The sequence below is a fragment of the Primulina eburnea genome, chromosome 2 (assembly GCF_022965805.1).
Source record: "Primulina eburnea isolate SZY01 chromosome 2, ASM2296580v1, whole genome shotgun sequence".
In the NCBI taxonomy this organism is placed as follows: domain Eukaryota; kingdom Viridiplantae; phylum Streptophyta; class Magnoliopsida; order Lamiales; family Gesneriaceae; genus Primulina; species Primulina eburnea.
Window position 1 is genome coordinate 8,783,127 of NC_133102.1, and position 21,578 is coordinate 8,804,704.

Below are 21,578 nucleotides of genomic sequence, written 5' to 3' on the forward strand. Positions count from 1 at the left end.
GAGACGTATAACATCTTGGATAGAAAGACGATTTCATAACAATGCATTCAACCATATATGAAGTGGCTCTCATTATCTCAGCCACGTGCAATACCAAAATTTTGTTCGACTCCACTCTGGCGATTCTACACCAAAAGGTGCCATTATTTTTTTTTCCCCATCAAATTCCTTCCCGTTAAATTTTGTTAAATTTGTCTCGATTCTACGATACAGTTGCCAGCTCTAAAATTTGTCGTATTTTTCCTTAATTATTAGGTTTCTTATCCCCTAAATTGTCAGGAGCATGCATAGTAACTATACGTAGACTCGGCCAGTCGCTCCAAATATGGGTCTACGAGAAGACGAACCTTCATAATTAAATTAAATCCGCACATGTTACCATAAGGATAGTATACCGACGCTACATCAAATAGTTCAATTTTTATTTGAATGTGTATGGTTCATATATTTTTATCAACTCGATCTTATCAGAGATATACGGGAATATAGGATTTTTTTTTTTTTTTTTTTTGAAGAATCCAATCAAATTTACTATTATGATATGCTACGATATGGGCCAACCCGGTTCAATCCTGATCCACGTCCAGCTCTGTCGGATTCATCACTGCGGTCCACGTGGGCCCACATACACTTTTTTTTTAGTTTTATTTTTGCAAGAGAAAAAAAGGAGGCCTAAGGCCATCCACAGTAGTAGATGTATTTTCTCCAAATATTTGTGGGTCTCATAATCCACATCATCAATCAAATATTTCACTACTCAAATATCTAACATTTCACAATCAAATATCTCACCAATCAAATATTTATGAGTCTCACTGTCACTTTAATTAATAGTTTATTTTCATTTAACTAAAATAACTTACAATTTTATAAAAAATATTAAAAATATTTCTGAATGTTTTTGAATATTAAAAAGATATTAAAAATATTTTTGAATATTAAAAAAATATTTAAATAATTATTAAAATTAGAAAGTTTAATTAAAAATATTTAAAAAATGAGAAAAAAAATATGAATAACCGGTTACAAATTTGTAACCGGTTATTCACTTTGCACACAAAACAAGAGATCACAATAGTGAATATTTGGTGGTACCAAATATTTGGATGACATGGCACCCACAATACCCACTATTGTGGGTGCCCTAAAAGTCATAGTTAGTTGCCGGGTGACACTAGCAAAGTACCTGAAACTCGTCGTTTTTTTTACTGGCGCGTGTGGACCCCATATGCTTACGTGTCGACCGTTGGAGAGAGGCTTTTTTAAAAAATATTATAAATTTAAAAAATCTTTATAAAAATATTGCAAATTGAGAACGTTTATAAAACTAGTACAATCCGTATTTCACTGCACCGGATTCTAACAGCGACGGTTTAACACTTGTCGCCAATAGCGACGGTTTATTAAACCGTCGCAAATAGCTACGGTTATTAACCGTCACTGTAAGAATCCGGGGCAGCCTAGCACGGATTCTCCGTGCCCCCTTTCCTTTTTATTTTTTTTAAATAAGTCTGAATCCGGTGTAGTGAAATGCAGATTGTACTAGTTTTATAAACACTTTCATTTTACAACATTTTTGTAATGTTTTATTTAATTTATAATATTTTTAAAAAAAGCCGACAAAATATTGCATGATATTACTGTAAATAATAATATTGACGGCGTGCGATTAAAGTACTCCGTTAATGTCTAGACACAATTTTTTTTTTAAATCTTTTACTATTAACAACAGCGCATATAAACATGCACACTGTTAATACTACCATTAACGGCGTGTCTTTATTGTACGCTGCGAAAATTGCATATGTTATTAGCAGCATACATAAATGCATTTTGCGGATATTACTATCCGCAGCGTGCTTTTAATGCAGTGAAATACGGTGACGGAGTACATTAATCACACGTCGTCAATATTATTATTTATAGTAATATCATGCAATATTTTGTCGGCTTTTTTAAAAAATATTATAAATTAAATAAAACATTATAAAAATGTTGTAAAATGAAAGTGTTTGTAAAACTAGCACAATCCGCATTTCAGTGCATCGGATTCAGACTTATTTAAAAAAAAAAAAATTCACTGCACCGGATTCAGACTTATTTAAAAAAAAGAAGAAGGAAAGGGGGCACGGAGAATCCGTGCTAGACTGCACCGGATTCTAAGAGCGACGGTTATTAACCGTCGCAAAAAGTGACGGATTAATAAACCGTCGCTAGTGGCGACGGGTGTAAAACCGTCGCTCTTAGTATCCGGTGCAGTGAAATACGGATTGTACTAGTTTTATAAACGATCTCAATTTGCAATATTTTTATAAAGATTTTTTAAATTTATAATATTTTAAAAAAAAAGCCTTGGAGAGACACCAAACCCTAACCTCACCACCCTGTCACTCACGGGCAAAAGCGCACGGCCGTGGTGTGCCATGACACATTTGAATTGACATAATTGGCCTCTTCCAACTCTCGAATTTACGTAATGGTCCTCTCTATTATTTTGTATCAAGAAAATCTGGACGAAAAGGATATCACAAGTCAATTAGGATTGAAACTCTGTACATTTTATTCTATTATACCTTCTACTACTGGAAAATAAAAGTTTTACTGTCTTTGCAAGAATTCTAACTCTACATAAAGTGTTTTTCGATTTCGATTAGAAACTTGATACGTTTATTAACTCTAGTATAAGCACTTTTTTTTCGTTTGTCATAAGGTGGTGGTGCCTTTCAATTCAATCTCGGGTTTTAAAATGATATTTCGATCCACAACGGAATCTGAGTTTTAGTATAACAGGGTATAATCAAAGCTTTAATGTTCCTAAAATTTTAGTAGGTTGAAATCATAAATATATAAAATTCTTTAGATATTTGATGTTCGATAAGAAAAAATGGATTAGTAGATTATATATCTAAAAAGTTCTAAAACGAGGTTTTTTTCAAACTGTTCCAAACGAACATGGAAGTTTTAATTGACACGGAGATCTTAAAAGAGACACTAGTGACCGAGGCACATATGTTGTATATGGAACATATTATTAAATATTTGAAATATTGTTTAATCAATTTATAGAATGAATATCAGACATTTAAAATTCGATATGAATATTATAATTTGTGTGTTTATACATATTATTGTGTATAACAAAAAATCTATTTTTCTGTTAAACTTAATTTCAACACAAATGTAATAATATTATAGTAGAAAAAAATAAAGGTTTTTTTTTTTGTTGTTGAATAGGTGGGTAAAAAAGGAAAGAAATTTTGGTGTCATCCTCGAATAGTTTTTCTAATGCTCTCAGTTATTATAATATAGAATATATATGAAAATATGATATTATCCTTGATTTTATTTTTTGAGAAATATTTTTTAGAAATCATATGAGAAATTCTATATAGTCCCCAATTATTTTATATAAAAATATATAGAGTTTATTGTTTTAAATCAAAAAGCTTTCTTTCTTGAAAAGTTTTTGATGTGAGACGGGGTCGATCGGTCCAATTATCTTATTCTCTGCCTTGAGTTCGAGTTTCCGTAATCTTTTGATGTTAATTGTTACATAATTGCTAAAATAATAATAATAAAAATAAATTTAAGTAAAATTTTTATTTTCAAACATTGTATGGAGACATCTTACAGATTATGTGTGGACCTTTAAATTTAGGATAAGACTGACAAAACCAAAAGAAACCACAGGCAAACCCAATAAATAACTTTTTTTAAAAAAAAAAAACCCAATAATTTTAAGAGATTATTTAATGTTTTCAGATTTTTTTAAAAAAAAAATTAAAAAGGAATTATATTTAAAATCTAAATATTCCAATCATATATCTATTTTCAATCTATTATTTAATCCAAAATGAGGGTTTCTTAACCGAAAATTTTTATATTTTTTCCTCTCTACTAACGTCGGGTACATAACACTTCCATCAAACGTATGTAAGATAACACGACATTATTATGCGTAATAATATGGTGCATGTATAGTAAGGATTATGGGATTAATGTGGTACTACACCACTCCACCAGACATACGTAACGCTTTAGATTCGTCGTTCATATTAAAGAATATTGACGCCAACCGATAATTAGTAGCGTACCCAATGGCAGAGTCACATATGCCGACTTTATAAATTTATTTATATATTAATATTTGATTAATTTGATATTAGTCAGTGTGATTCAATTTAAAAAACTTAAAGATTTCAGAATTTAAAATTATAGCCGAGTCTTCGTCATTGAACTTCTTCACAAAAAAGAGAAAAATCTTCTTAATGAAATGAAAAAAGAAGAAGAATATATTGTATATAATATTTATTTAAAATTAAAATTTTTGGAGATATATGTATTAATCCGAGATCCAACAAATCTCCTTTGTCCATTTTTATGTAAACCTACATTTCCCAAAATTTGAGTCTCGTTGTATCAACAGTACTTACATTGTTTTGTAAGTATTTGGGAATAAATAAACGAAAGAGCAATGGTACCTAAAAAGCACTGTATTTATTTCCAATTTTTATTTTTCAAATTTAAAAAAAATCAAAGAAACAAATTTGTTGCCGAATAGTTTTTTTTTTTTTTTTTTTCCAATTTTCTGGGAAAAAAAATGCTCATATAGAATATTTTAATGAAAAAACTGAAAGTTTAGTTTTGTATTTTGGCTTAATTTAACTTTTTATCCTCAAATTAATATAATTTCAATTTTAATGCAATAAGTTTGTTTCTTTATAGTTTTATTTATGGAGCATCATTTGTAGCGCTAAATATTATAATGACATGACGTCGATTATTATTCACATGGTGAATGTCGTCGTACAATAATTGTTATCATGCTATGATAACAATTAAATCATAGTGCTTTAAGTTGTTATACGAATTAAAAAATTGGAAAAATTACGTCAACCCGCTCGATTTTTGCTATTTTCCCTATTTTAAACATCTTGTTCCCTACGATCTTCACGAATATCATCAATATAAAAAAAGAAACTAATAAAACATCGAACAAACGAAAGCTTATATAATTTTACACTTACAATGAAATGATATCTCCCCTAAAAAATAAATAAACACATATTTTATCGGTTAAACCAATATTTAAAATCCAAATATTACGATAAAGTTTAGTATCACGTGTCTTGAATTATTTTTAATCCGATCATGGAAAAATATTATTTTTCAATGTAAGTATAGTTCGGGTTAACTCGTCGTAAAGATCCGTGATACCATCTCATAGAAGACCTACTCTTCATTTTTTTACTATCTCGGATTATTTCTTATTTAATTAATTTGAAATACAAAATTAAATAATTACAAGTATATATTATATTATCGCAAAAATATGTGTCGCTTATCCAGAAGTTGGAATGGTAATCCAAATATAATAAATGGATTGGGTCGCAAAGCGTGCATATTATTAGTGCTTATTCTGACGTGCATGATTAAATTTTACTTAAAATGATAATTTTGAATTTAAAAGGAGTCTTTGTTGATATAATTGGTAATTATTCGAATTTAATGCAAATCAATATTTTTTTTTTTTGCATGTATAATACACTGAAAAAATTTAGTTTTTTGTTTCCTATTTAAATGCCAGGAAATAAAAATTTATTAAAATCAGGTAAACCTCGTATATTCGTAGTCGATGAAGGACGATAATTATTGATGATTGGTGTATGGCTACGTTAAATTGGTCTATAAGTACGTTATTTAGGGTTCCATGAGACAGTAAATTTGTTTAAAACATGGTATTTGGAGTTGTGACAGAGATTCATGAAGAATTGATTAAAGAATATAAGTACAAAATATTAAAATAAAATTATTTTTTCACATATATATAAGTTCTTTCACCATTAAATAACTGCTCAAACATTGTGATGACCATCTTATCTTAGGAAAATATATTTGAATGAATTATAATGAGATACAATGGACTCTTATAGTAACTGAGTTTAATCAATTTCGTAAAGATATAGAGACTTGTTCTAAGGACATGTTATACTCGTGTTTGTGCAGGTATGAGCGTGAGACGTGACAAACCTGCTTAAAATTCGATGATCTTGTTTGTATTTGCTCGTGAACCAAATCAAGTACTCCATTAGCTAAATGAATGGGTAGAAATGGAAAAATTATGTTCCTAAATATGAATCAGAAAAATTTATAAAATTGACTGAAATCTGATTTATTTACACTCTAATAAACAATCATAGAATGGAATTCATATCTTTAAATATTTAAATTGTTGTATAAAATTGACCAAAGTCAAAATACTGCATGATGATGTGATATTAGACACGTCAACAATGTACATTGTCGCGTTAGAGTCACATCACCACTTCATTGAAAAGAAACTAAATGGGAAAAAAATACAAATGTTTAACTAAAATTGTGACTTGACCGACAACTTTACCAAACAAAAAAATATGTTAATTACAGAACAAAAATGTATTTTCAGTATCCCATCTCATAGTGAGTCTGGCTTTAGATCATTAGATGGATAATGATAAATTTGTGCGAAAATATCAATAATTGGATAGCATTTTTATTATTATTTTAGAGAAAACCGAGGCATACACAATGTTGGCACAAAGAATACTGACATTTCATCATTTCAAATGTTTTGAGAGAATTATCGAAATTAGACACGATCCACAAATTTTAAAAAAATCAAGTTTGAATTTGGGGTTTTCAGGTTTGAGTCAGAACAGATTGGACCCGATAGCTGACCCGAAAAAAATGATCGGATTGGTCGGGTTGACCCGAGTTGACCCAAAAATTTTAATTTTTTTAAAAAAATATAATTAATAAATATTGTCTACATTTTTATATATTATATGTCTGAAAAAATATTTATTGTATATTTATATCATAAATTTTCATTATTTAATATTTATTTTGAAATTTTTTTTATTTTTTAAACAATTGTTTATTTGATTTAGTAAATATACTTTATTTTTCTATAATTAAACTTTCAAATTTAAATCATATATATGACGAAAATTTTATTATTATGTGTTTAAATTAAAATATTATTTTTTAATTTATTTTTAAAAAATTTTAAAAAATTCAAAATCGAGTTAATCGGGTTGACAGTTTTCGGGTTGGCTCGAGTTATATATATATATATATATATATATATATATATATATATATATATATATATATATATATATATATATATATATTTGACTCATACCATAATAATTTTTAAATAAAAAAGATTTTAATTTAGTATAATAGAAATTGAGATATCATAACGTACAAAACATTCTTCTTATTTGTTTTTCTCTTAAAACAAGAACCAAAACATAACATAACAAACCATTGAGATAAAACCAGAACAGATATTACAATGTCACACATAAATCTTAGTTCATTCAATTGTATGCAGACAACATATGTAACTCTAATATGATCTAATCCCTTCTTCCTAACTCCCTATTATTACACACACACCTTATTCCTCCATTTCTTCATCAGATTTTCTTCAGTAGCTCCAAATGCAATCGATATCCTGTGCTCCAACTGGAGCAGACGGAGCTTCTTGATCTCCGAATGATTTCTTCCCCAGTTCGAGGTTCGACGGGACCAGAGAGTTTTCTTGGGGTAAACTCGGCATTTCTTTGCCAACATTCTGCCTATAATTCCCAAGCAAGCTCCTTAAAATCGATGGATCCTGAAACGGGATCGATCCAGGGATTTGGAACCCCATTCCCCCTTGAATGGTATGGAGTTGTCCCCAAGAGAAAGAATCCACGGGATTGTTGAAAGGATTTGCGAAACTTTCTTGGCCTTTCTGGGAGACAATTGGATTGGAGAAGCAGTGCACGTGGTTCGATTCCGATTCGACGAGCTTTATGTTATCGTGGAACGGCGAAGGATCCGTCAATGGTGGCAGAGTGGAAGGAGGCGAATCGTCCCCTTTCGGATTCATTCTCATTAGGCCTGATATATGGACCTTTTTCCCACCAGAAGTCTTGTGGAAAACACGGCTAATCACCCAGTCGTTCTGTAAAACGATACGAGCACAAACCTTTAACGATCCAATCAAAAAGTAATGCAAAAATGAAGAGGAAAACAGGGGAGGCACGATTCTTTTACCTTAGCAGATTTTGGAAAGTTATCAAAGGATAGTTTTCCCTCCAATCTATACTCATGAGTAACCCAATTGGATTTTTCTCCTCTAGGGGCTCTTCCCTTGTAGAAAACCAAAGTCTTTTTCATCCCCACTAGCGTCTTCCCCCTGAAAATCTCCTTATCTTTTCCGGTAGCTTTCCAGTAACCGGCAACCGTAGCCCGGTTCGTTCTCAATCCAGTTGGGTACTTCTTGTCCCTCACGCAGAAAAAGTACCATTCCTTCTCACCCAGTTTTGCTCTCCCTTCACGAGAAAACATAAGAAAAGTCACATAATCAGTATACTTAAAAGACATGAAACGAAAAATATCAGCGCGGAAATTTATAAAGAAATGGAAAATCCTTCGAGCTTCGTTACATGGCAATTCCCATGGCTCAATTTTGTTCATGTCAACATCACCAATAGCTATACATGAGAAACTGCCGTCGATAACTTTCTTGGACAAATAGTGAGTGATCAACTCTTCATCCGTCGGATGGAATCGAAATCCCGGAGGCAGTTCCATCTGATCATCCCTCTTGACAAATCGATAATCGTTTTCCATGGATTCAAATCAATGTCTCTTGACAAAAGAAACGATTTTTATAGAAGTTTTCCACTTCGTAAATGGCAAGAATCAACTTTTCTTTCGAAGGGATGGATTCCCAGATCAAGAAAGGACTTTAAAAAAGAAGTAGTTATGATAAAGTGATCAAGAAATGGGAAAAACACAGAAAATTTGAGAAAGAAGCCATTGAAACTAAGGTCCAAAGCAAGAATTCAAGAAAAAAAGAAAAAAATAAATAAGAGCACGAGGAAGAGAGGAGGGGCTAATAAATATTACAAGAGATACGTGAATTTTAAGCAACTGGGATGTTATTTCCAGCCTTATTTAACCCTCTCCTAGTTTAAGTTCATCGTTACTTTAAATTTGACTAAATGCAACCCATTTGAAAAAATGAACATTATTACTCAATAAATGTGAGTTCACATTCAATTCTTGTTTTTGATACTCAAGGTGTGAAAATACTTTAGGTCATTGGTAATCATTTTATGCCGATTGATGATGTAAATATATTCTATTTTGTCGACTGAGTATGTCTCTTGTGAGACGGTGTCACGAATCTTTATCTGTGAGACGAGTCAACCCTACCGATATTCACAATAAAAAATAATACTTTTAGCATAAAAAGTAATATTTTTTATGGATGACCCAAATAAGAGTTCCGTCTCACAAAATACGACCGTGAGATCGTATCAGACAAGTTTTTGCCTTATCGATTAATATGTACACAAGACAGTCTCACGCATCTTTCTCCGTAAAATAAGTCAACACCGCCCCATATCTAAAACAATAAGTAATACTTATTACATAAAAATGATGTTTTTTTTATAGATGACTCAAATAAAAGATTCATTTTTCTGTGTATCGAACATATACTCAAGCGGGGTAAAGTAAATAACCAAATGATGGTGTCATGGTATTATCAAGAAAATGACCGTATCATCCATAATCTGAAAAGCTCAAAAAATATAGAAACGTAATTAAAAAATATAATTTTGCTATGCTCACAAAAATTAACCTCCTTAGACTATGGTTGTTTAGAGGACGAAAATCTTTTTATTTTATTTTTACTTAAACAAAATGAGCTAAATTAATTTAATTGGTGCAATAATGGTCACCAAATTTATTTCCCATCCACCTAGTTCATTCATTAAAATGGAATGATCACAAATCCTAGTTATATGTATGTTAGCATAGGTATATTAATAATAATGGTAATAATAATAATAATAACTACGATAAATTTAGAGAATTTATCATGATTTAATCAACATTTTGAAGTATGACCAACTTAATTAGTTTTAATATGTCGTCGCATATTTAGGAGATACTTAATGACAAAAACTTGTGTGAGACGGTCTCACGGGTCGTATTTTGTGAAACATATATTTTATTTGGGTCATCCATGAAAAAATATTACTTTTTATGCTAAGAGTAGTACTTTTTATTGTGAATATCAGTAGGATTGATCTGTCTCATAGATAAAGAATCGTGAGAATCACAAGAGACCTATTCATACTTAATTTTTTAAAATATTGATATACTCGTAATAGAATACTATTTTGAAAAAAAATTAGAATAAAGAATATCGAATCTATTTATATATAAAAACTATACCGCATAATTACTATTTAATATTAGATATGATATATGGGTCGGTCGACCTGAATTTAGATATCATTTAATAAATATTTTTTGTGTGATTTTAGTTTAAAACACTTAAAATATTTTAATTTAATTAGGTTTTTTTAATATGTAAAAATGTTGAACAGCCCAAAAAATTGAAATATAATGTTCAAATTTAATAAGGTTTAAGTTGTTACCTAAAGCAATCCAAGTTGTATTATAGAAGTCATTAATGTAGGTTTCAAGAATATTGAATTTCTTAAAGAATTATTTGAATTTTAGCTTTTAATTATAATACCTTTGACATAATTCAATGTATCGATAAAAACGTATATATATATATATATATATATATATATATATATATATATATATATATATATATATATATATATATATATATATATATATAAATGTATATATCACAAATACGTTTTTATCGTATATATATATATATACTGTATAATATATCAAGTTATATATAATAATATAAGTTTTACTTAGTTTTCTTTTCATTTAAAATATATGATTTAAATTAATTAATTACATATGATTAAAACATTATAAGAACAATATAAATTTATATATATAATTAGTACGATACGATATATAAACGTGTAATTTGGAACGAGAAATTCCTCGGTATTTGTCTGCGAGACCAAGTCAAAAGACCATTTTAACCTTGTTTAGGAAGGAAAATAGGAAGCAAATTTTAATTTTTCATGTTGTTCTGTAGGCTGTTAGAAATTTTTCGGATTCACCCATTACTACTGTTATTTTACATTTTTAGCAACTTATATTTTGCACTCAACACCTTTTGTTCGAAATTTTTTTCCCCTGATTTTATCCTAAAAAAGCAACAAATTCTTATTTTTCTCAATGCATTATGTTACACAAATAAATAAATACATTGATTGTAATGTTATGTTTACATTGATGGATTTAATTTATATACATGTATTTGATTTCAGGAAGTCTAGGAGTGAGTACTTATCGTTTTATCAAAAATTATAACTGGTGGTAACGATGTAATTAAATATTTTAAATAGTACAGAAGCTCAAGCATCACATTTTGATTGCTTTAATTAGCAGAGATAATTATTGCGCATAACAAGAAGGATTTGAACGATGAGTTTCGAATGATATTCATATTTAGTGTATTTGAAATATACAATAATTATTATTGAAACTGCATAAAATCGCACTTGTATTGATTAGTTTCAACTACATGGATTTCAAATGTATTTTTATTGTTTTTGTGGAGCAAGACCATGAACTTCAAATCTATCATTTGTATGTTTATATAGTGTTTCATGTTAATTATGTTGAATTTAAAATTCACCCAATAATGGTCTCATTTGAAAATTCATTCTAATTTGTGTAACAAATGTGTAAATAAATAATGTATGGATTTAATATCACGTCTAGGGGTGTTCAAATTTCAGATAAAATCGAAAAAATCGAAAATCCAAACCGAAAAAACCATACACCGAACCGAACCGAAAGCCGAATTTTATAATTCGGATATAAATATTAAAACCGAAGTTTATTTGGTTCGGTTTCAAATTATATATGTCAAAACCAGAAAAACCGAAAAAACCGAAATTTCATTAAATTAATAATTTTTTAATATTTTTATTTATATTGTATATTTTGATATGATATTTAGTGAATGAAAAACTATTTCGAACAATTTTTAATTGATTGTTTATTGTTAAATTAATTTAGACCTTATATTTAAATATTTTACAAGAAAATATATAGAAAATTAACATATTATATTTTTCAATACATTTATATTATTGATTTAAATAATTATACCAAAACCGAATTAACCGACCGAAATAACCGGAACGTTTTGGTAGAAAATCGAACCGAACCGAACCGAAGAAAAATGGTTCGGATATCAGATTATATATTTCTGAAACGGAAAACCGAAAAAACCGAAATAAAAATCTGATAACCGAACCGAACCAACCGATGAACACCCCTAATCACTTCTATTATTTCATTATTAAAAATAAAATTATAAAATCCATCTCCCTAAGTGTACTGACAATCACTGAAAATTTAAGGTTCGGTTCTAGCAGGTGATAACAGTCCGAATGTAGACATCGAATATACTCTAGGCCTAAAATCACGAAGGTGACCATTAGAAGAGGTCCGGGAGGGTGTCCCGACTAGGGATGTAAATGAACCAAACTGTTTGTGAGCTATTCGAAGCTCGATTCGATAAAAGCTCGTTTAATGAGGCTCGTTAAGATAAACAAACCAAACTCAAGCTTTACAGTATTATGCTCGTTAGCTCGTGAACATGTTCGTTGGTAAGTTCATGAGTAATCTTTTAGATGAAAAAATAATAGTTTTGATATTTGATTTATTGATTTTGCATATTATTTATGAAATATATAGAAAAATCTATTAAATTTATTTATTATAATAAATTTACAAATTTTAATAAGAATAATATATTTTTCTTTAAATATATAATTTATTTTTAATTAATATAATGAAATTTAAATGTATAATTCATATTTATTAAGCTTGTTCAGGCTCGATAAAGGCTTGAATAAGCTCGTGAGCCATGCATATATTCGTTAAATAAAGTTCGAGCTCGGCTCGATTATAAACGAGCCCAGCTCAAACATTCAAGAGCTCGGCTTGGCTCGACTCGACTCGATTACATCCCTAGTCCCGACGTAGGCCCTCCGACGTTCAAGTCAGAGACTGAGAATATAATGAGAGAACAGCTAAGGGTGCTGCTGAAAAGTCAATATAGTGAATGAAAGTGAATGAATGATTTGGATTTCAAACCTGATATTTATATGAGCGTATATGAAATCCATCATGGGCCACTTACCGAGGTCAGGAATGGGCCGAGGGTCCAATGTCTTGTTTGGGACTGATCTTGATGGGCCATCTCAAGTCGAACTGAATCTCATATTCGAAATTTGATTAATTGCGTTGCCCTTGGTTTACAATATGCGAGTTACGCATTCTTCCCATATTGCTCACTAGTCTCCAAAAATTTGGAAAAAAAGTTGAATCATATTCCCATTTTGGAAGGTCCAGATCTGCGTTGGGCTCCCCTGCACCCACGCCCCTTCGCCCCTCCCGTGAACCTCACCAGCCAGCCCTCGCCCCATCCATCACCTGCTTGACCCTCACCACCCTCTCCTGTACGCCCGCGCCTGAGCGCTCGCCCCATGCAGCAGCCCCGCACACTTGCCTACGCCCACAAGCCCTAGCGCTCGCCCACACACCGGCGCCCGAGCGCTCGCCCCGCATAGCAGCCCCCCACACTCGCCTCCGCCTACACGCCTTGCCCTCGCCGCCTCGCCCACCACAGCACACCCTCGCCCTCGCCCTCGCCTGCATGCATCCCGCACTCGTCCCCTGCTCGCAAAGTCATGCCCTCTGCTTTGCGTGCTCGTCCGTCACCTCCTTCGCTTCGACGCCCTTGTTCACTGCCAGCATACTCACCTGTCAACCCCTTCGCGCCGACGCGCTCGCCCATTGCCCTAACAGCCATGCCCTCAGCACTTCGCGCTCGCCTGTCAGCCCCTTCGCCTAGCCTCGCCCGCAACTCCTTCACTCGCTAGCCTCGCCACTCCAGCCTGCACTTCCTCATGCCACAGCTCGCCCTCCTCGCCCCCATTGATAGGTGTGGTTTTTACGCGCTTTATTGCATTAGTTTTAGTTGTGTTTGAATTGTGAATGCATGCATTTCATTTACATTTTGTTCATTTTTGAGTAATCATTTGCATATTATCATGTCTCACTGTTGGGTGCTGAATTTGCAGGAAAATGGTCGGAAAACAAAAAATGGAGCAAAGTGTACAAAATATAAGGCAATGGACAGAATGAGCGGCGCGCGAGCGGCAATTTTCTACCGCCCGGGCGCGAAAGATGAATAGCTGCATAACTTGATAGAAAGGTCGGCGCTCGGGCGGTAATTTTCTACCGCCCGGGCGCGAGAGATGTCTTAAGAAGGCCAAATTACAGAAGAGTCGGCACTCGAGCGGTAGTTTTCTACCGACCGAGCGCGAATGCCGCACATCCCAAGCAAGTTTACAGAAGGTGTGGCGCCCGAGCGGTAGTTTTCTACCGCCCGAGCGCCATCTATTTTTGGAAAAATATCATGCGCGATTCCTTGCCTTATTGGAGGGAGATGACTGATATGGAAGGGGGATGGGATGACTTTGGGACATTATTCAGACATATTCTTCATCACTATTCATCCACCACAAGTCTTGGAGAGCACTTTGCGCTTGGATTGAAGATTTGAAGTTTTCCGGACTTCGTTCTTCGCGTTTTTCGTCACTTCTAGTATTTCTTATTTAGTTTTAGCATTTGAAATTTGTTTTGTTTATTTTCAATCATGAATTCTAGTAGCTAAACTTTAATATTTGTTGGGATTTACGGGGAGCCTACCCCAAACTTTGATTTGAATTGATTTATGTTCGATTGTTGCGTTATTCTTGATTATACTATTGTTTAATTGTGTTGTTAGAGCGTAGCTAACTTTAACAACGTTTTTATATTGCGAGTGAGTTCGAGAGAATAACTTGTGATAAGAACGAGTAGTATAATCCGTGGATCTACAATTTACATAGACATATGAAATTGGATATGCGTCGATAGTCATAGCCCTTAGGGTCGAAAACTAGGAGATTTCATAAATCGAAATGCGATTCACTCTTAATAAATAATTAAAGACATTTAATTACTTTATTGAGTTGAATTAGTTTGGCATAGCTCGAGAGAGTGTGTTCAATTGAATAGGAAATCTTGTCGGAAGCATATAATCACTATCGAACGAATTAATTAATTAACGAGGGGTAGGTGAACCGATATTCCTAACAAATTCATTTCTTATTGAATTTTACTCAACATTTTAGATATTAATTCTCATTCGTTATTCATTGAATTGTTTTATTTGCACATTTATTTGAGCATAGTAGTGTTAAAACAATCAAATCCATTTTCGTCGCTAAATGTTCAATAACTGAAAATAACAAGTGTTAAATACAGTCTTCAGTGGAACGATACTCGTACTCGCGTACACTATACTATTACTTGACATCGTGCACTTGCGATAAATTTTGAGCATACAAAACCATATTTTTATTGGGGATTTTACTGTGCAAGTTTTGTTCGATCAAGTTTTTGGCGCCGTTGCCGGGGACTGTTAATCTACAATTTTATTTTTAGTCATTTTCTTTAGCGTTATTTTATTTTTCTTTAGCTAACACTCCATATTTTATTCCAGATATCTTGTCTAGTGCATGTCAAAGTCACTTGACGTGGAGCTTGAGTTTGATCCTGAAATCGAAAGAACTTTTCGCAGGAGAAGACATCAGCAGAGACTAAAAGAACTGATGGAGAGGCAGTTGAATGATCAAGAGGAGGAACATCGTGAAGATAGACATGTGGAGATGCCGCGCCACATACCAATGTTGGAGTATTCCCAACCTTCTTTGGAGGGTGCACGCCCTAGCATTGTGAGGCCTATCGTGCGGGCAAATCACTTTGAAATCAAGCCAACCATAATCCAGATGATTCAGAACACGGTCCAATTTGGAGGAACTGCAATAGATGACCCAAACACGCACATCGCAGATTTTCTTGAAATTTACGATACTTTTAAATTCAATGGAGTTTCTGATGATGCTATTAGGTTGCGTTTATTTCCTTTCTCCTTACGTGATAAAGCTAAAGCATGGTTAAATTGTTTGCCTGTAGGTTCGATTGCTACATGGGAGGACATGGCGAAAGCATTTCTCATCAAATACTTCCCTCCCTCCAAGACCATGAAGCTGCGGGCAGACATTACAACATTTGCTCAATTCGATCAGGAATATCTATATGAGGCATGGGAACGCTTCAAGGATCTACTACGAAGATGCCAACATCACGAGTTACCACTTGGGTTAGTCGTTCAAACATTTTATTATGGTTTGCTTACTCCTAACCGTACTATGATAGATGCTGCTGCTTGTGGAAACCTGTTGAGAAAAACCGCGGAGGAAGGATATGAATTGTTAGAGGAAATGGATGCTAGCAGCTATCATCCTCAATCTGAAAGAAATAATTAGCGGAAGAGTACAGGAGTTCACCAGGTAACTGATTTTTCTGCTATTACTGCACAACTTGATGTTTTAAACAGGAAACTAGACAGCTTGAATGTGGGTGGCACGACGATGCGTCTTCAAGAGATATTCTGTGAAAAGTGTGGAGGGGAACACTATGCGAAGGACTGTCAAGATGACAATCCATTCTATGTGCAAAATGAGGCACCAGTGAATCAAGTGGGAGTCCAAAACCGTCCAAGGAATGACCTTTATTCGAACACATACAATTCTGGGTGGAGGCAACATCCCAACTTCTCATGGGGCGGTCAAAACAGTCAGAATAGACCACAAGAAGGACAACAATATGGGAAACAACCGATGTACAGATCCGATCCTCCTAGAGAAGAAAAGTCCAACTTGGAGCAAATGATGTCTAAGTTTATTTCATCCACTGAAACTAGACTTCAAAACCAAGATGCATCGATAAAAAGGCTCGAGAATCAAATTGGACAGTTGGAAAAGATGATAGCAAGTAGAGAGCCGGGCACCTTGCCAAGTAATACCGAGACTAATCCAAAAGAGCAAGTGAAGGCCATTGAGTTGAAGAGTGGGAAAATTTTGGAGTCAAAGGGAAAAGAAAAAATTCAAATACCGGATGAACTGACTGAGACATCCAAAGGTAAGTCTTCTAACTCCACACCAGCAACCACTGCACAACCTAAAATTGTTATACCTCCTCCTTTTCCTGCAGCATTGAAAAAAGCAAAACTAGATGCAGAATTCGGTAAGTTCCTTGAGGTATTTAAAAAATTGCATATCAATATTCCCTTCGCCGATGCTTTAATGCAAATGCCTAGTTATGCTAAATTTTTGAAGGAATTTTTAGCTAATAAGAGGAAGTTGGAGGATCACATGACAATGAACTTAACTGAAAATTGCTCCGCTTTGGTGCAAAACAAAATCCCACCGAAACTAAAAGACTCAGGGAGTTTATCTATTCCTTGCATGATTGGTGATGTTGTTTTTCATAAAGCGTTATGTGATCTTGGTACAAGTATTAATCTTATGCCATTGTCTGTGTTTAGGAAACTTGGGTTGGGAGAGCCTAAGCCGACGAGGATGTCCTTGCAACTGGCTGACAGATCTGTCAAGTAACCCCGCGGAGTGATTGAGGATGTGCTAGTGAAAGTGGACAAATTAATTTTTCCTGCGGATTTCGTGGTTCTCGACATGGAGGAGGATACATAGATGCCTCTAATTTTGGGGAGACAGTTCCTTGCAACTGGCAAGGCACTGATTGATGTGCAAGAAGGGAAGTTGAGATTGAGAGTGGGCGAGGAAGAGATTACTTTTGATGTTTTTAATGCACTTAAGCACACACTGCACTCTGATAGTTGTTTTAGAATTGATGCCTTTGACTCTCTTGTGTCTCACTATGTGCAGGATGCTCTTAGGGACCCTTTGGAAGCCATTATCACTACTGAATTGGGAGAAGAGGAATTGGATGAAGAAAAAGCTGAAATAGTGGTACACTTTAATGCCAACCATCCATGGAGAAAGCCAATGAGGATGCGACTGGAGGATCTTGGAGAACGAAGAGATTTGACCCCTCAAAGGTCAAGCATCGAGGAGCCACCAACATTTGAGCTAAAGCTGTTGCCTCCACACCTCAAGTACGTTTACTTAGGTGATAATAACACTTTACCTGTCATTATTTCTGCTGCTTTGACAGATGTGATGGAAGACAAACTGTTGGAGGTTCTGAAAGCGCACAAGGGTGCATTTGCGTGGAAGGTGGCGGATATCAAAGGGATCAATCCATCAGTCTGCATGCACAAGATCTTGATGGAAGACAAGTACTCACCTCTTGTGCAACCTCAGAGAAGATTGAATCCAAAGATGCAAGAGGTAGTAAAGGCAGAAACAATTAAGCTTCTCGATGCAGGTATTATCTATCCTATATCTGATAGTGCATGGGTAAGTCCGTTTCAGTGTGTGCCAAAAAAGGGTGGGATTACTGTGATTACAAATGATAATAATGAACTAATACCCACCAGGACTGTTACGGGATGGCGTGTGTGCATTGATTATAGGAAATTGAATGATGCCACCTGAAAAGACCACTTTCCCCTTCCCTTTATTGATCAAATGCTTGAGAGGTTAGCAGGTCATGAGTTTTATTGTTTTCTAGATGTGTATTCGGGGTATAATCAAATCACCATTGCACCTGAGGACCAAGAGACAACCACTTTCAACCTTCTTCCCGGAAATGCTATGTGGAGGCAGTCCGGGCTGATCAGAACAAAACCAAAAGGGAAGGGAAGAAATCAAGGGTGAATGAAGTGGGAGGAAGAGTGGTGGAGAAAGGGGAAGTGCATTTTGTAGCAGAGGAAGAGCAGGAGATGATAGAAGTCGGACCAGGGCAGCAAATCCGGGTGGCTCGGGACCTCAGTGCATCCACCCGGGTTAGTTTGATTAACTATTTAAAAGCTAATATTCATGTGTTTGCCTGATCTCAACAGGAGTTAACATGGGTTCTCCCATAATATTGGAGCACCAGCTGAACATTCTCCCGGGATCTCACCCGGTAAAGCAAAAGAAGAGACACTTTGGACCTGAGAGGGACAAAGTTATTGATGAGCAAGTGAAAGAGCTTCTGAAGGCTAGCCACATTCGGGAAATTCAATTTCCTACATGGCTCTCGAATGTGGTGTTGGTGCCTAAATCTACCGGGAAGTGGTGGATGTGTGTAGATTGCCGCGACCTTAATAAAGCTTGTCCTAAGGATCATTATCCCCTACCCAGGATTGATCAGCCGGTGGATTCCACCTCAGGATTTGAATTGCTGAGTTTCATGGACGCATACCAGGGGTATCATCAAATCCCCTTGGTCAAGAGTGATCAAGATAAATCCAGCTTCATCACCTCGGGAGGTGCATTTTGTTATATTGTAATACCTTTCGGGTTGAAGAATGCAGGGGCTACTTATCAGCGTCTGATGAACAAAGTCTTTGAGAAGCAGCTGGCAAGAAATGTGGAAGTTTATGTGGACAATATTCTGGGCAAGTCCCGGGAGGTTGCGAGCTTTATTATTGATCTAGAAGAAATTTTTGCCACTCTCATGCATTACGGGATCAAACTTAACCCTGCCAAGTGTATTTTTGACGTAAAGAGTGGAAAATTCTTGGGATTCATAGTGACAGATCGGGGGATCGAGGTGAATCAGGAGAAATTCAAATCTGTCCTGTGCATGCCATCTCCTCGATCTGTCGAAGAAGTACAGAACCTGACCAGGAAGATTGCTTCTCTTTCTCGATTTATTTCCCGGTCAGCACACATGAGTTATCCTTTCTTTCAAGTCTTGAGGAAGGCCCAACGATTCGGATGTGATGAGAAATGTGAACAGGCCTTTCAGGACTTGAAGATTCATCTTGCAGAGCTCCCTGTATTGGTGAAGCCGGAGCCCAGGGAGAAAGTATTTGTTTATCTATCTACTACGGAGTATGATGTCAGCTCAGCTCTAATAAAAGAAGAAGGCTCTGATCAAAAGCCTGTCTATTATGTCAGCCATGTTCTAAGATGACCCGAGCTCCGGTACAGTGAAGTAGAGAAGATTGCTTTGGCCCTGATCATGACCGTCCGGAAGCTAAGGCCTTACTTCCTGTCACATCAAATAACTGTTCTTACCAAATGTCCTCTCAGAAGGATTATGACTCACTCAGAAGTGTCCGGGCAGATGATCAAGTGGACAGTAGAATTGGGGGAGTATGACATTGAATACAGACCCCAGGTTGCCATCAAAGCACAAGCTCTGTCAGATTTTTTATCCGAGATGGTACAACCCAATGAGGAGGAAGTATGAAGAGTATTCGTGGATGGAGCATCTACCCTTGCTGGGTGTGGAGTAGGGGTTTTGATAATATCTCCCCCGGGAGAAAAGATTAAACTATCACTAAGGATTGACTCCCGGGTAACCAATAATGAAGCAGAGTATGAGGCTGTTCTTGCTGGACTTCCGAGCTGCCCGGGAAGTCAGAGCTTCCTGGATTATTCTATATTCTGACTTGCAGCTCATCACTCAACAGATAAAGGACGTGTATGAAGCTAAGGATGACAGGATGCCGAAGTATTTATAGCTCATCAAAGCCCAAGCATAAGTCTTTGCTGATTGGAGTATTGAGCAAATATCTCGAGAGGAGAATGGCGAGGCAGACGCTCTGGCAAAAATGGCTGCTTCTTTATCAGAAGACAGCACCCGGGAGGTCTTGCATGTTTCTCGGCTGATCCTTTCCACTGAGGAAGAAATATTACCAGTACTCGAGGACTCCTGGATGATACCAATCATCAAATTCATTGTAAATAATGAACTACCCGAGGACAAAGCCCGAGCTCAAAAGATTAAGAGACAAGCTTCCAGGTTTGTTCTCTTAAATAATATTTTGTACAGGAGATCATTCCAGGGACCTCTTTTGAAATGATAATATGAGAAAGAGATGAATTATGTCCTCCGAGAGATTCATGAAGGGTGTTGTGCTGAGCACCTCGGAGGAATATCTTTGTCCAGGAAAACAATGCTTGCTGGTTTCTGGTGGCCGACTCTTAGTCAAGATTATGCTCGGGTGGTCCAAGCTTGTGAGGGCTGTCAGCATCATTCGAATTTTAAACACAGCCCGGCCACTCTCATGAAGCCTATTTGGGCATCTTGCCCCTTTGATAAGTGGGGCATGGATATTGTGGGTCCTTTCCCAATTGCCCAGGCTCAGAAGAAATTCTTGTTAGTAGCTGTTGATTACTTTTCTAAGTGTGTAGAACCTGAGCCCTTGGCAAAAATCACTGAGCAGGAAGTATTGAAATTTTTGTGGAAGAACATTGTATGCCGGTTTGGAGTGCCTAGAAGACTGAACTTGGATAATGGGAGACAATTTCAGGGCAAAGGAATTACGTCATGGTGCCGGGAAATGAAGATCACTCAATCTTTTACCTCTGTTGCATATCCTCAAGTTAATCGTCAAACAAAACTTGTCAATAGAATTATTGTACAAGCACTGAAGACAATGCTACAAGGCAAAGGAAAGGATTGGGTGGAAGAATTACCCAGTGTTCTCTGGGCTTACAGGACTACTCCCCGGACACCTACCCAAGAAACTCCTTTCAACTTGGTATATGGTTCTGAAGCAGTCCTTCCAGTTGAGATTGGGCAAAATTCTT

The 21,578-nt window shown here is 35.1% G+C and overlaps 1 protein-coding gene and 1 non-coding gene across 3 annotated transcripts; both read right to left on the minus strand.

Moving 5' to 3' along the window:
• Positions 1-7,244: 7,244 nt before the first annotated feature.
• On the minus strand, positions 7,245-9,010 carry LOC140822928 (NAC domain-containing protein 100-like). 2 transcript variants are annotated; one of them, XM_073183918.1, is made up of 3 exons: positions 8,484-9,002; positions 8,092-8,369; positions 7,245-7,999 (listed from the first exon to the last, which is right to left on the minus strand). In XM_073183918.1, exons 1-3 carry the CDS (start codon positions 8,668-8,670, stop codon positions 7,478-7,480), a joined length of 987 nt encoding a protein of 328 aa, XP_073040019.1. In that variant the 5' UTR covers positions 8,671-9,002; the 3' UTR covers positions 7,245-7,477. The 2 variants fall into 2 exon arrangements, with proteins under 2 accessions (XP_073040019.1, XP_073040018.1); XM_073183917.1 differs by having other exon boundaries at positions 8,092-9,010.
• Positions 9,011-16,113: 7,103 nt separating this feature from the next.
• On the minus strand, positions 16,114-16,219 carry LOC140824873 (small nucleolar RNA R71). Its single transcript, XR_012116491.1, has one exon. It is a non-coding gene; the product is annotated as a small nucleolar RNA R71 (small nucleolar RNA).
• Between the last annotated feature and the right edge of the window lie 5,359 nt (positions 16,220-21,578).